The sequence below is a fragment of the Sinocyclocheilus anshuiensis genome, unplaced genomic scaffold (assembly GCF_001515605.1).
Source record: "Sinocyclocheilus anshuiensis isolate Anshui unplaced genomic scaffold, SAMN03320099.WGS_v1.1 scaffold30, whole genome shotgun sequence".
In the NCBI taxonomy this organism is placed as follows: domain Eukaryota; kingdom Metazoa; phylum Chordata; class Actinopteri; order Cypriniformes; family Cyprinidae; genus Sinocyclocheilus; species Sinocyclocheilus anshuiensis.
In genome coordinates this window covers 178,112-191,765 of record NW_015542336.1, presented here as the reverse complement: position 1 = coordinate 191,765, position 13,654 = coordinate 178,112, and the positions used below count along the sequence as shown (strand labels likewise).

General features: G+C 38.3%; 2 protein-coding genes across 2 annotated transcripts; one reads left to right on the top strand and one right to left on the bottom strand.

The window, feature by feature from the left end:
- Nucleotides 1-327: 327 nt before the first annotated feature.
- On the bottom strand, nt 328-4,879 carry LOC107691089 (protein Tob2-like). The gene is made up of 2 exons (XM_016489569.1): nt 4,667-4,879; nt 328-2,870 (listed from the first exon to the last, which is right to left on the bottom strand). The coding sequence occupies exon 2, from the start codon at nt 2,603-2,605 to the stop codon at nt 1,445-1,447; it is 1,161 nt and encodes a 386-aa protein (XP_016345055.1). The 5' UTR covers nt 2,606-2,870; nt 4,667-4,879; the 3' UTR covers nt 328-1,444.
- Nucleotides 4,880-6,879: 2,000 nt separating this feature from the next.
- On the top strand, nt 6,880-10,695 carry LOC107691087 (DNA-directed RNA polymerase III subunit RPC8-like). The gene is made up of 6 exons (XM_016489565.1): nt 6,880-7,467; nt 8,511-8,607; nt 8,688-8,774; nt 9,888-9,951; nt 10,052-10,280; nt 10,396-10,695. Exons 1-6 carry the CDS (start codon nt 7,357-7,359, stop codon nt 10,444-10,446), a joined length of 639 nt encoding a protein of 212 aa, XP_016345051.1. The 5' UTR covers nt 6,880-7,356; the 3' UTR covers nt 10,447-10,695.
- Nucleotides 10,696-13,654: the final 2,959 nt, after the last annotated feature.

The following is a 13,654-nucleotide window of genomic DNA, read 5'->3' as shown; positions in this document are numbered from 1 at the left end:
ACCCCAAATGAAACCAATGGAAATTACTGAATATTCATGAAGCTGACGTTCACATTTCAAATATCGAGGAGGGACATCACAACAACAGTCTCACCCAAACATCTCACCAAAATGTTTTTAATACAATCTTTAAACTACATTTCCAAGCTATAGTTCAGACATAATTGGCCATTAAAGGGCGAGTAAAGGACCTTTAGCATCTAGCATATAGCGTTTACTGTGAGGCATTACAGGAGCTTCCAAAGATCCGGTGCGTAAAGTGCAATGCAGCTGGACGGGACAGAACGGAATGCTGAGGGGGAAGTGATGTCATAAAGGAAGCCAGCATTGGCTCCTACCTTCAAGAAGATTCTAGAACGCCAGCCTCCATCCTAGCTCAAAACGTTTCACAAAACACAGCCACTGCAGTCAGAATATATGAGGTAACATTCAGAGTCCTAGAGTGGAGTATACGAAGTGCAATTTTCACTGTAACATCTCTTCCAAACCACCATTTACGACCTCAAATAACAGCGTTAAATTCAACATGCGTCTCTTAGCCGGTAAGCTATTCGGAGTGTCTCCACACCAATGACCTTTAATCTCGTCTCCTATCCCATTCAAAGACATTCGGTGGTTAATCAAAACCTCCAACGGTTACCTTCACGCACTTCTGACCGGGAACCCAAGTGTGAAACCAATCAGACTCGCGCAACAATCCTGCAATCAATCATTCTGCCGGTTTGTCTTGTGTGTCTGAACTTACGAGATCTGCGAGAATGAAAATATGCATCAATTCTCAATCTGACTCACTAGACATGGGTTTAAACACTGGCTGGTTTCATCAGGATATGACTTAATGCGTTCAAACTGAACAGGAGAATCCTAAAGCTAAACCAACGTAGTAGACGTGAGCTGCCTCTTAATCATCAGCTCAAGAGCATGAGACCCATGTCGGTTCAGAGAACATGTCATAAAATTACCATAAATCCTCAATTATGACCACTGAGGTGTCACCAAACTGTTAACGTGGCTGTAATCTCCAGAGCATCATATTTCTGAACATAAACACCATCCAAAAATCCATTTTAGACCTCTAGAATCTTCTGTAAGAATATTAGCTTTTTTCCCCCAGAGTCAATTTTAAAAAGTAGCATTAATCAAAGCAGATTAGAGAGACAAATATTTGGGCAATAAAGTGACTCATTACTGAAAACAACAAACGCAAAAACACCTGTGCAACAGGAGGTTGGTTACTCCAAGAGATAGTCAATTCATAATAAAATAAACAACATCATGGAACGAGAAACAAATGAACGGAAAAATAACAATCACAAGTAATACTCAATTAGTAGTCATAATACTCTTCATTTATCATGGTGGTAGTAACAATGATTCATGGAGGGGAAAAAAAATGTCCTCAAGGAAAGTGTTTCAGCACTGGGATCTCTTCAACTCTGAGACTTTAATTGGCCAACACCACAGGTTGGAAGGCCTGGCCGGAATACTGCAGGTTGTATCCGAGTCCTTCCACGAATGGAGGTTTATCAATGAAGGAAATTCCACTGTTGCCTCCAATGATTCCCACAGCCTGTCCTGGTTGTGGACTGGAGAATGGATCGAAGGAGGCATGTGGGTGTGGAGCCTGGAACGGCGCCATTGACGGACCTTCGGCGTCAAAGTAGATGGGCCTCTGGGAAGCGGGAAACACAAACTCTTTGGCATTAGGAGACAATTGGCTTGGGATGGGTCCAGCTAGAGAGTGCATGGAGAGGGAAAGGGGTTTGTGCTTGACCAGCCCCTGGGGGGAGATGGTGCTTGGGGAGCGCGTGATCATCCTCTGTTGCGGAGCTGTGACGGCACCAGAACCGGAGGCAACTCCAGGGTTCCCGCACTTCTTCATCTTGGTGGAGCCAAATTTGGTGGCGGCGAAGCTGGCTGTGGTGAAGGTGATCGGCTGAGGTGTGGGCCGCGAGTTGGGTGTAGAGTACAAAAGGCTGGTGCTTGGTGGCGACGGGGTGGATGTGTTGGAGGAATGAGCGCTGGGATTGGTGGGAGTGCTGGGAGCGGCGTAACCGAACAGTCCTGGGCAAGATGAGGTAGAAAGAGGAGTTGGCGAACTGGAGAGCGACGGTAGCATAACCGGCGACACCTGGCCACCGATGGGCACGAAGACCTGAGCCTCTGGGTTAAAGCCCAGACTCTTGACATCCTCGAACTCCACATCTCCTTTGAGAGCGACGTTGGAGCTTTCGGCATCGCCCCCTAAACCTGGTGGATCCTCCGTGTAGAGGACTTTCACTGCACCCTTCTCCCCAATCTGGTAGGACACTTCATAAGGATCGATCCAAATGCTGAGCTCGGGGGGGACGTTGGCTCGGACTTCCTCTGTGTCCAGACCGCTTCTCCTGGCTGCCAGCTCCACCACAGGGTCCCTGGGAGCTCCCAGATGCAGGCAGCGGAAGGCAGAACCACGTAAAGGAGCTTCAGGGTACCAATGCCCTTCGAAGCGGGACACCAGGATACGCTCCAACTCCTCACCAAACAGATCTGCCCTACGGCGCGGGAGCTTGTTGTACAAGTAGGACACGATGAAGTTCAACGCAACTTTAACTTCCAGATGCATGATGAATTTGATTATGTGTTGAAACTTCCTTCAGTTATACAGAGATTTACGGCTGTCCTATCATCACTTGCAAATATCAAGGTGAAAGTCTTTAGTCTTTGCCTTAAACGTCAATTTAAAACAAGGGCCTCTGATTTTGGATCGTTGCTCAGAAATTGCGTAAAAGTGATTGTCAGAGACCAGTTAATCTTTAAATCTTCACCCTGAAGCACTGATGTATGAAGACCGGACAGCAGCTTTCCAAGATCCGGTTTCGTCAAAGCCTCTAGAAAGACAAAGACAGACCAGTTAAACAGAATATTAATACGCAGTTCATTGACTGTCTGTGTGCAGGTTTCTTTGTTTCAACAGATGCTGAGGCCAAGGTACCAATCCGCGATTATCTTCATGAAATCCCTCATCTGTCCCTCTGGCTAAAGCACTTAGGATTACATGTGCTAAGAGAGGAAAATTTGCCACCAAATGCATCCCGTACACTCACACTAGCTCAAAGAAACACTAAGAGGGAATGTTCTACAAGGATATATTATATTACTTCAAGCCCAGTGAATGTCATTTTTGTCCCAATAGTGGAAAAGGCATCACTTTTGACTGTGCCAGAGTATACACTTTACAGGAAGTAACAAACCAATGGTTTGTGGTTTATAGTTTACCTGCACATTAAACGGAGATGGGAGAAAGCATGCAATTTTTAAAATGGCACCTAAAATGACATCACATACACTTACTGCAATACATTCTACCGAAATTAGCAAAATATCATATTGTGCATTTCGAGTTTTAAACCATCTGAGGGGAAACCTTGTAAACTGTTGATAAAATGGTGCTGTTGAAGGCAGGAGTTAAAAACTACACCTCCCGGCATGCACCACGCCGCCGCCTTTGACGTCATCACCGCGCGTGTGAATGTTGATGTGACGCCTCCGCATTTTCAAAACACTGATAAGCGCCGTTAAGCCCGTTTTTATAAATGCACCGCCCTTGTAAGATTTATAAGAGAGGCGGATCCGCGTTGAGCTGCAGCAACATTTGATGACAGTGACCGCCGGTAAATGTTATGAAACGGATGATTATTCAGAAAAGAGACGCGTTAAATAGTGCGCTTAAACACAGATAAATACCAGCACGGTTGTTTCATCATGCAGCCATTAAATTCAAAACGCGGTTTAGATATACGGACATAGATGTTAGGTGATTTGACATTTTCCTTGTGCAATTATTTTATTCAAAATGCACGATTTAAAAAAAAAAATCTAATCTCTATTCGAGATTTTATGCTGTCATTTAATATGTTGAAATTACTAATGGATAAAACAAACTAAACGAGCAGTGCATCCATCTGAAAAATTCATGTCGTGCTTTCAATGTCACTCAATGTCAGAGTTTGATCAAATGCCACAACACAAACAGCTACATTTATCCACAAGCCTGACTGTTTGTTTACACTCCCATCAGACACTGAACGCATCCCGCGGGTTCACCTCACCTCCAGAAATTACACCAGCTTCATCAAAACACCCTCAAAGAAACGTAATTTATTTTAATTAAACGCAATTATCCAACTCCAAAACTAACCAGAGAGTTTCAATTCAAAACCACAAATCCTGAGCGTTATAATTCATTTTGCACTGTTATCCCAGTTCACAAAAACTGGTATTAGAACACCGTGTTCCATAAAGTTATTTCTGACACTCGGATATAAAATGAGCTTATAATGTCCAGCAGCTGTTAGACGCTGAGAGCAGAGAAATAATCAGCTTTTGCAAACCTCTGGCCTGTTTTAGTCACCTCAGCACACCATTAAAGCCAAGGACATCTGTGCAAACACGCATTCATCAAGGACTCGAACAGGGTTGCATGCAAATAGTATCAATTAGCGACATATTATTGTATTTTTATTTGTTACTTCGTGACTATCTAAAATGGACGACAACGCATCACTCATTCAAAACAACAAAGACTGAATATGCACGTTCACAATCAAGTCCAGCACTAATCTATTCTGCTGTCATTCTGATGAAAACTGTTGGTTGTTTAAATAGAAATTAATCAAGTACTTACTGATTAAAAGCTCTGTTTCTTCCCTTCACTTATTATTTCCATTAATTACACAAATATCAGTGATTATTCGTGCTTGAGGCGTTGAAGAAATCCTTCACAGCCATGCGTTGCGTTTTGACTGAAACGCACTTTTATTTTTATTTTAGTTTTAATTCATGTCCCTGCTCCCGCACGCGCCCGTGGAAACTTCGGTTTGGCAGCCTCGCGCATTTATATCGCTCCGCCCTGCGCTGTGACGCGTTTTCAGCTGGAACTACTTACTGATTAGATCTTGCGCAATAATTCAACCCGTCCGGATGGGTAAGCGGTCACTAGTGTGTTAAAGCGCTCTAAACTCATTTAAACTTGATAACAATTATATAATACTCGATTTTACAGGCGCATAAAGCAGTGTTTGCTTTTAATACTATAGTATGTTATTATCCATAATGTTAAAATCATGCTGATTTGATATTTTTGAGGCATGTTTATTCACTTCGTCTCTAATTAATCTGGCGAAATAATGTTTCCATATGCGAGGCTGTGCTGCAGAAGGCTAAAAATAAAAGATGTCATAGCAACAATGCAGCCATTGGCTGGCACGAGATGGTGGCGTGGTGACGTAGTTCAGCGCGTAACAACGTGCATGATGGGAATTGGAGTTTCCAGACAACAGAACGCAGCAGTGAGAGCTTTTGGTGTAATTTTTTTTTTTTTTGTTAAATATATGAAATTAAAAACTAATGCAACTTGACGTCAACCTAAAGACCCAAACACAAAAGAAAATAATCTTGTCATTTTTGGTCAGTACTCTTTACTGGCTTTTGGAATATGTTCCCCTCGGAAATTAGATTTGATTTTTGAGAATTAGTATATGATGTAGTTTAATAAAAATAATTTAGGATTGTGTCTTAGGAATTTATTACTTGTAAAAATGAACTCTTTCACATTTTCTCATCCATTACGCAAAGAGGGAGTGATATGGTTTACCATCAACATGACACATCTGATATTTAACCTTACGTCTCGTAATTTTTACTATAAGACAGCATGTCCCCATCTAAACATCTTATTTCAGTCCAAATGTTTACATGCTTGCTAAAACATATCTGTTGTTAAATTGACATTCTAATGGCTTTACCATCAACATGACACATCTGATATTTAACCTTACGTCTCGTAATTTTTACTATAAGACAGCATGTCCCCATCTAAACATCTTATTTCAGTCCAAATGTTCACATGCTTGCTAAAACATATCTGTTGTTAAATTGACATTCTAATGGTTTTATATGCAGGTGCTGCGCTGAACTAAACTTCTCGACATTTACACAGCCTCTGATTTATTTCTGACAGACTAAATGTTACTAAACATTTCCTCAGCAATGCCCGATGCAACATATACTGCATGCTGGATGAACTGTGAGGAGCTGTTTTGAACATCAGTGGACTGCAGATGTCTCTGCTGCATATTCATCTCTGAAAAGTGAAGAACAGGTATGTAAACAAAGCATTAGCCTAAAGACGAGACAGGGGAAGGCATTTAGGTATGATGCTTATAAAATGGCAGTCACATTGTCTTAAAAGTCTTAAATATTATGATGGAAATCTCTTTATTAAATTGTATAAACTCATTTAAGTTTTTAAACTAACTGGACTTTTAATATCCCATCAATCTTAGAACCAAACCCACCTCAATAAAACACAAGAAACATAAGAATTAAGGGCATATAGGAGATGATTCATATATTTTTAGTCTCAGTTTAAAATTCAAATGTAAACACATTCGATTTTAGTCGTTATTCTTTGAACAGAGAACTAAACGCTGAATTTGAACACATGAAATATGTAATACACGAATATTAAATGTAAATATTAATATAACTGATTTGCAAGCGTCATGTTCCTTATTATTTTCTGACATTATTTGGAACTTGACGGACACAAAACAATTATGCATAATTGATGAATTATCAGTCTGACGCACTTGAGTTCAAAACAAAATATAAATCTTTGTATATATAAACAGAATATATATATATATATATTTAATGTAAGATTAATTAATATTAGTTTATATGATTTTTTTTGCAAGTGTTTATTTTAATTTGCAACGGACAACAACATTTACAAGCATAAAAGACAAAAAACAACATTCTAAAAAAATTGAAATTCTGACATAAATTAAAGCGTATTATATTTTATAAGTATTACACCACAAAATAGTGCTACAAGCAATTTAGCTTAAAAAATTACTTAGCTTAAAAAGAGCTTAAATGTACCAACATCACGTGACGTCAGTGCCGTAAAGCGCCAGCGGCTGTCGTGATTCGGCACATGTGTAGCTGTAGCTGTTGTCATTCGGTGAGCTCAAATCATGAGAGATTTTGGGCTATTAATGGTGTAAATGTATAACTGAAACCGGAGCAGCTGGATAACATCTGTCTGCACACAAACACGGGCTCCTGAGGCTTCGTCGGGACGGAGAGGTAACTTAATATGACAGAAAACCTGCAGCAGAATCTCATCACAGAGCCTGAAAGAGTGTCAGATTCATAGATCAGTAGCTAATAGATGTGTGTCGAGCACTAGCAGTACATACGCTCAGTCTTTGCAAGATCTCGGATGTCTAGCAGCTCGCAGCGCGTCGTGTAGTCCGGCTTCCGCGTGTTCAGAGTTCGGCTCGGTTCTGGTTCTGGTTCTGGTTCAGTATGTTTGTGCTGGTGGAGATGGTGGACACGGTCCGGATTCCGCCCTGGAGTTTCCATCGGCAGCTGAACGAAGCGATCGCCGAAGAACTCAACAAGAAACTCGCCAACAAGGTGAGCAGAGAAACTGACATGAAGATGTGTGTTTGTCATCATGCTGAAGGTTGCTCAACCCTTGATTGTGCTTAGATGTCTACATTAAATCATGTTGCAAAACAAATGCTTCATGAATATACATATGCATGTATAGAAATATATACACACACACACACACACACATTATATTAATTATGTATACATGAATACCAGAATGCAATTTTCAAAATTTTCTTCTACTCACCAGGACTGCATTTATTTGACCAAAACTATTGTCAAAAACAATAATATTAAGTATTATTATGATATAAAGCATCCATCATAACCATCATAAAGCTTAAGATTGGCGCATTATTTAAAGTATTTGAGAATTATAATTTAACTATTATTATTATTATTACAAATTTACTGCTAGATAACTTGTCTTAGCAAGTCCAGTGTTTTTGTCCAATGTTTTGACACATAATTAACATTGCATACGATATAAAAATCCACTTTATTAGACATAAAATGTTTTCTCACTCAATATTGTTTTTAATATATTAATTATTAAAGGGGTGGTTCATTGCGATTGCACTTTTTTAACATTAGTTAGTGTGTAATGTTGCTGTTTGACTGTTACAATTATACACTTATTTTCACATAGCTATGAGAAGCATTAAACATGGACGCGTGTGCAGTTGCTGTACTGAATTAAAGCTTTAATCAGGATAAAACCGTATATTAAAAGCTAACAAGCTAACATCAGCAGTAGCATTTGCAAATAACAGTGTATCTAAAAGTATGAGACAACAACAAACAAAAAAACATAGCAAAAAACAGCAAAAACATATCACAACAAGTCAAAATCATTACATTCTGCTATCATTTAAATGTTAGAAAATGTATTAAAGGTCTTCACTTCATTAAAACGTTGTTTTTGTTTAACATTGAAAACATACTTTGAAGAAGACTTTGTCCTCAAGATTTCAAGCACTCCGAGTCATTCTCAAAGACATGCAGGCCTTATAAACGCATCCGGCTGGAGCTGTACATGACTGCTGTCCTGAACCCGTCTGCAGGTGGTGTATAATGTGGGCTTGTGTGTCTGTCTGTATGACGTCACTAAACTGGAGGACTCCTTCATCTTTCCTGGAGACGGAGCGTCTCATACTAAAGGTGCTCTGTTCCTCACGGCATTCATACAGCGACGCTCTCGGTCCAGCTAAACCTCATTCTCTCGCTCTCTCCTCCTGCAGTTCATTTTCGATACGTGGTTTTCCACCCGTTCCTGGATGAGATTCTGGTTGGGAAGATTAAAGGCTGCAGTGCTGAAGGTGTTCATGGTGAGAGATGCTTTTCTCTTCTCGTGTTCTTCAGTGGCGGGGGTTTTACTGTTAACTAAAACTAAAACCATAACCATAAAAAATTGTCATTACTTGAAATAAAATAAATGTTAACGGAAGTAAAATGTATGAAAAAAAAGCAGCTAGTTTAATTTCTCATTTTCATTTAGTTCAAGTAAAACCATAAACAAGGCTACAAATTAAAACCATAAAAAATGTTACAGAAAATAAATATTAATTATACACTTAAACATTTTATTTCAGCTAGTTGCGAAGACAACATTTCTTAAATTAATTTAGTTTCAGTTGAAATACTAAAATAATTAATAATAAAAAAAAAAAAAACGTTTTCAAAACTTTTTTCCATTTCAGTTCAAATTTACTTTAAGATGAAGTACTAAAACAATAAAAAGGTTAAAATAAGCATGAACTGAAATAGAGAAAAAAAATATATATATATATTTTATTTCAGCTGGTTGCCAAGGCAACATTTCTCATTTTCATTTTAACTTGTACTAAAACTGAAAAAAAAAATTTAAAACTATATAGATATATTTTAAAAATATATTAAAAAATATATGATTTAAATATTAAAAATGACAAAACCACAACAGAATTACAGAAAACTTAATTTAAAAATAAAAAACCTAAAGATAAAGATAATTCAAAATATTAATAAAAACTATAATAGTATCTTCATCGTCCGTTTGATTACGTCATTAACTGAATATTACTGCACATTTCTGCCATATCTACATCAATTTGACATCACCACTGACAAGCTACTACTAAATATATTGTAGAAACGTAATTTGCTGTAAAGCTGCTTTGCAACGATTTGTATCGTGAAAAGTGCTATACAAATAAACTTGAATTGAATTATCTCAGTGATACTAAAATAACACAATGAGCACATCTGCATGCACATCATTACAGTTCATATTCACAGTCAAGTCTTAATATACTCCAGTAGATCAAGAGCATCAGAATAATGGCTTATTTAGAACACGGAACCCATTTGGAAATTAAAAAATAAAAAATCATTGGAAAATGATGTGCATGTAGCCAGTCGTTATGAGGTGAGTAACAAGTTTGTGTGTGTCGTTTCCACAGTGAGCCTCGGATTGTTCGACGACATAATAATCCCACCAGAGTCGCTACAGCAGCCGGCTAAATTGTATCCTGAACGATTAATATCAAACTCTTGTTTAGCTAGTTATTAGTGTGTTTGTAGCATCATCTACCCAGCATGCTCTGTTCCTTCACGATTGGCGTAGCGACGAGGCGGAGCAGCTGTGGGTGTGGGAGTACGAGACGGACGAGGGCGCTCACGACCTCTTCATGGACCGGGGCGAGGACATCCGCTTCCGGGTGGTGGACGAGGTCTTCATCGACACCTCACCCACCGGCCCCAGCACAGAGAAGGAAGCTCCCAGCGCAGCCACAGCGCCACCTGCAGGAGCGGAGGACAGCGCGCCGCAGAAAGAGGCTCCGTACACACTCATAGTGAGGATATTAGATATAGCTATTATGAGTATATAACTTGTTCTGTCCACCGTTTGTCTTTTCAGTTGCATGCACTGAGAGTAAGACCACAAACGTCTCTTGTTTTCTTCTGCAGGGATCTGTAAGTGAACCAGGTCTGGGTCTTCTGTCCTGGTGGAACAGTTAACAATATCTTTGTGTTGTAAACCTCAGCTGAAACTTCTCATAACACTCACTGAAGCTCTGTGGAGCAATCAGTGAGCAGCTGGTGTTGTAGTTTTGCTGTTTTTTGGAGGATTGTGATATTTTGAGTCTAATTAAAGACTTGCTGTGTCCTACAGAGTTGACTTTATAGAAAACAAAAATGTGTTTAGTAAATATTTTCTTTCTCACTCTGAATGGAATATTTTTGTGTGATCATGTATATATGGTTTTTGGATTTTTTTTTTCTTTCTGCTGCTTGTTACAGCATAATAATGAAATAAATAAAAAATAGAAAATTGTACAGACTAAAGTCGCTAAACAAAGATGCTAAACAAATCGCGATTCATTTAGGTGTAGGAGTTTATATTAGAAATTATACAATCTAATTTAGATTAAAAACTGCTCATGTTGCATGTATGCAGCATCTTTGTTTGGATCAAGATTAAAATGCAGTGGTTGCCTCTAATTTTAAAACGAAAGAGCACAGACAAAGCCTTAGTTTGTTTATATGAAGAGATTTATTTTATTTGTGTTACTTATGTATTTGATTTGGGGCTTGTTTTAAAATTTCAATTTAGTTTTGTTATTTACATTTACATTATATTTAAATTTTGTAATTTAGCAGACGCTTTTATCTGAAGCGACTTACAAATGAGGACAATAGAAGCAATCAAAACCAACAAAAGAGGAATAATATGCAAGTGCTATATTAGTATATTATTATAGTGTTCTATTTCAATTTCACAAAGAAATGTGCAGCATTTTGTCCAAGCAATTATAAAAGGACACATTTAATTTATAATTTGTCTTAAATCTAATTTTGTTAAAAAAATTATAATAACTGTGAATCGAATCGAATCGTGAGTTGAGTGAATCGTTACATCCCTAATATATTTCTTTTTACATTTTATGTTATATTTAAATTTTCATATTGACCGAGTCTCCTAATTTATAAGACTGCTAAACCTTTTTTTTCCAGAATGACTGTATTTTGAGTTATTGACTTGAACTGTCCCTCCACTGTAAATGTGTGTGTGTGTATATATATATATATATATTTACACATACATAGTACTGTGCATTAGTAGGCCATTAGTATTTTCACCAACAAAACAAATGGTTTCAATCTTTTGTGTTGATTTTTAACTTTTTTTTTCCTTTTTTTTTTGGTATTATGACAATTTTAACACGTTTTTGTGTCTTTTTGTTAAATCTGTAAAAAAAAAAAATGCATACAGGTTGTGTTATTTTCAACACATCATTTTTAAGAGTGTGGTGAAGATACTAATGGCCTAAGACTTTTGCACAGTAGTGTGTGTGTGTGTATATACTGTATATATATAAGAAAACTTGCTTTGAACGTGTAATTTCAGAAATATTGGTATTAATTTGTAAAATATGTCTTTTTTTAAATAACAAAATTGCTGTCTCCACATGAAAACCCTTGTGCCAAGCATTTTAGTTTAAGGGTGTTATAGAATCATACTTATATAAAACTATTAATTATAAATACATGTATTGTGAGCTGACAGCTGTTTACAGAATCTCAAAAGACACGAGACAGACTCGTTTGAACGGCTTCAGTGCGTCATCGTCGGGATTCGGTGATGCGTGAACAAACGCGTCGGTTCTCCGGTAAAAGCGTGTGAACGGGGATCTCCTCCAACACACGAGCTCCTGACTGCGGATCTGCACCGTACAGGCTGCTTCATCTTCCATAACGGCGATCTACAGGACGGGACGGAAGCATCTGCGAACTACAGTACGTTTCTGCATTTGGTCCATTTATTTGGGCGTTTTACTTTCTTTATTCCGCCTGCACTTATTCCCGTAATGTTTGTACTATAGATAACCGTGCATATGATCTAATAACAGACATAAAATGATTAAATTGAGTGCTTGTTTATTTTAGGCGTGATGTCCCACCCTGTCGCCCACCTTTTATTTATGTCCGGTCGTGTCCCAAAACTTTGGCCAGATTTCGCGTCACACATTCACTTGCGCGCGCGAACCCTACAGAGACCATAACCTAGAAATGATAAATATACTTCTGACACCTGATGTGTACAGTTTGGTCTGATCTTGTTCAGAATGAACGCTATTTTAATCCAAAATAGAGATAATAATAAAAAAAATATGGCTACTATTTTATTTCGGTTTGTTTGTGGCTGGAAATATAAAGTAAACAATATAAATATAAGGCGCACTGCATTGTGGGATATAATATCTCACATAGGTTACTGCAGTGCACACAATAACATACTACAGAATATAACAAATAGCCTAGCAGATAGCACAGGTACGTCTGCAAGACATCTGTTAAAGATCTCTTCATCTGGAAAGCATCTGCTGTGTACAAACATCTAATAGACCTCTTTAAGATGTCAGTTTTACATTAATTCTAAATCATAAACATCTTAAAGACATCTTCTAAACGTCTATTTGACATCTGATAGGAAACGTCCTGTAGACTATTGCACATTACAGAGACGTCTATTTGACGTCTACACTTACATCTGCAAGACGTATTTTTTTAGTGTTTGCTCATCTGTAATACGTCTTCAGGACGTTTCCTATCAGACAGCAGATGCTTTCCAGATGAAGCGATCATACGTCTTGCAGATGAAGATGCAGACGTCAAATAGACATCTCCGTGATGTACGTGTGCTATCGGGGGTAGTAGTAGGCCATCCTATTAATGTAATGTTAAATATACATTTGATGTACGGTCGGTCAGCACAAGTGATGCACAGTTCAGTCTGATCTCAGAACGGCTCCTTGTGTTAAAGGGGTCATATGATGCGATTTCAAGTTTTCCTTTGTCTTTGGAGTGTTACAAGCTCTTGGTGCATAAAGAAGATCTGTAGAGTTGCAAAGACTAAAGTCTCAAATCCAAAGAGATATTCTTTATAAAAGTTCAGCGTTAACCACGCCTACCTAAAACACCTCGTTCTAACACACCCCCACATGTCTATGTCACTATGTGGGAAGATTTGCGTAACGCCGCCCAAATGTTCACACAAAGAAAGAAGGCGTAACTTTTATTCTCGCTGTAGTATTGTTGTTTCCGCTGCCATGTCGTGAAGACGCTGTGTGTTTCGTTGTGAAAGCGAAACTACTTTGTTTGGCCTTCCAAAAGAGGACGATATCACTTCGTCATGCCTGGAGCTGATCCGTGCTGGTCGCTGAGG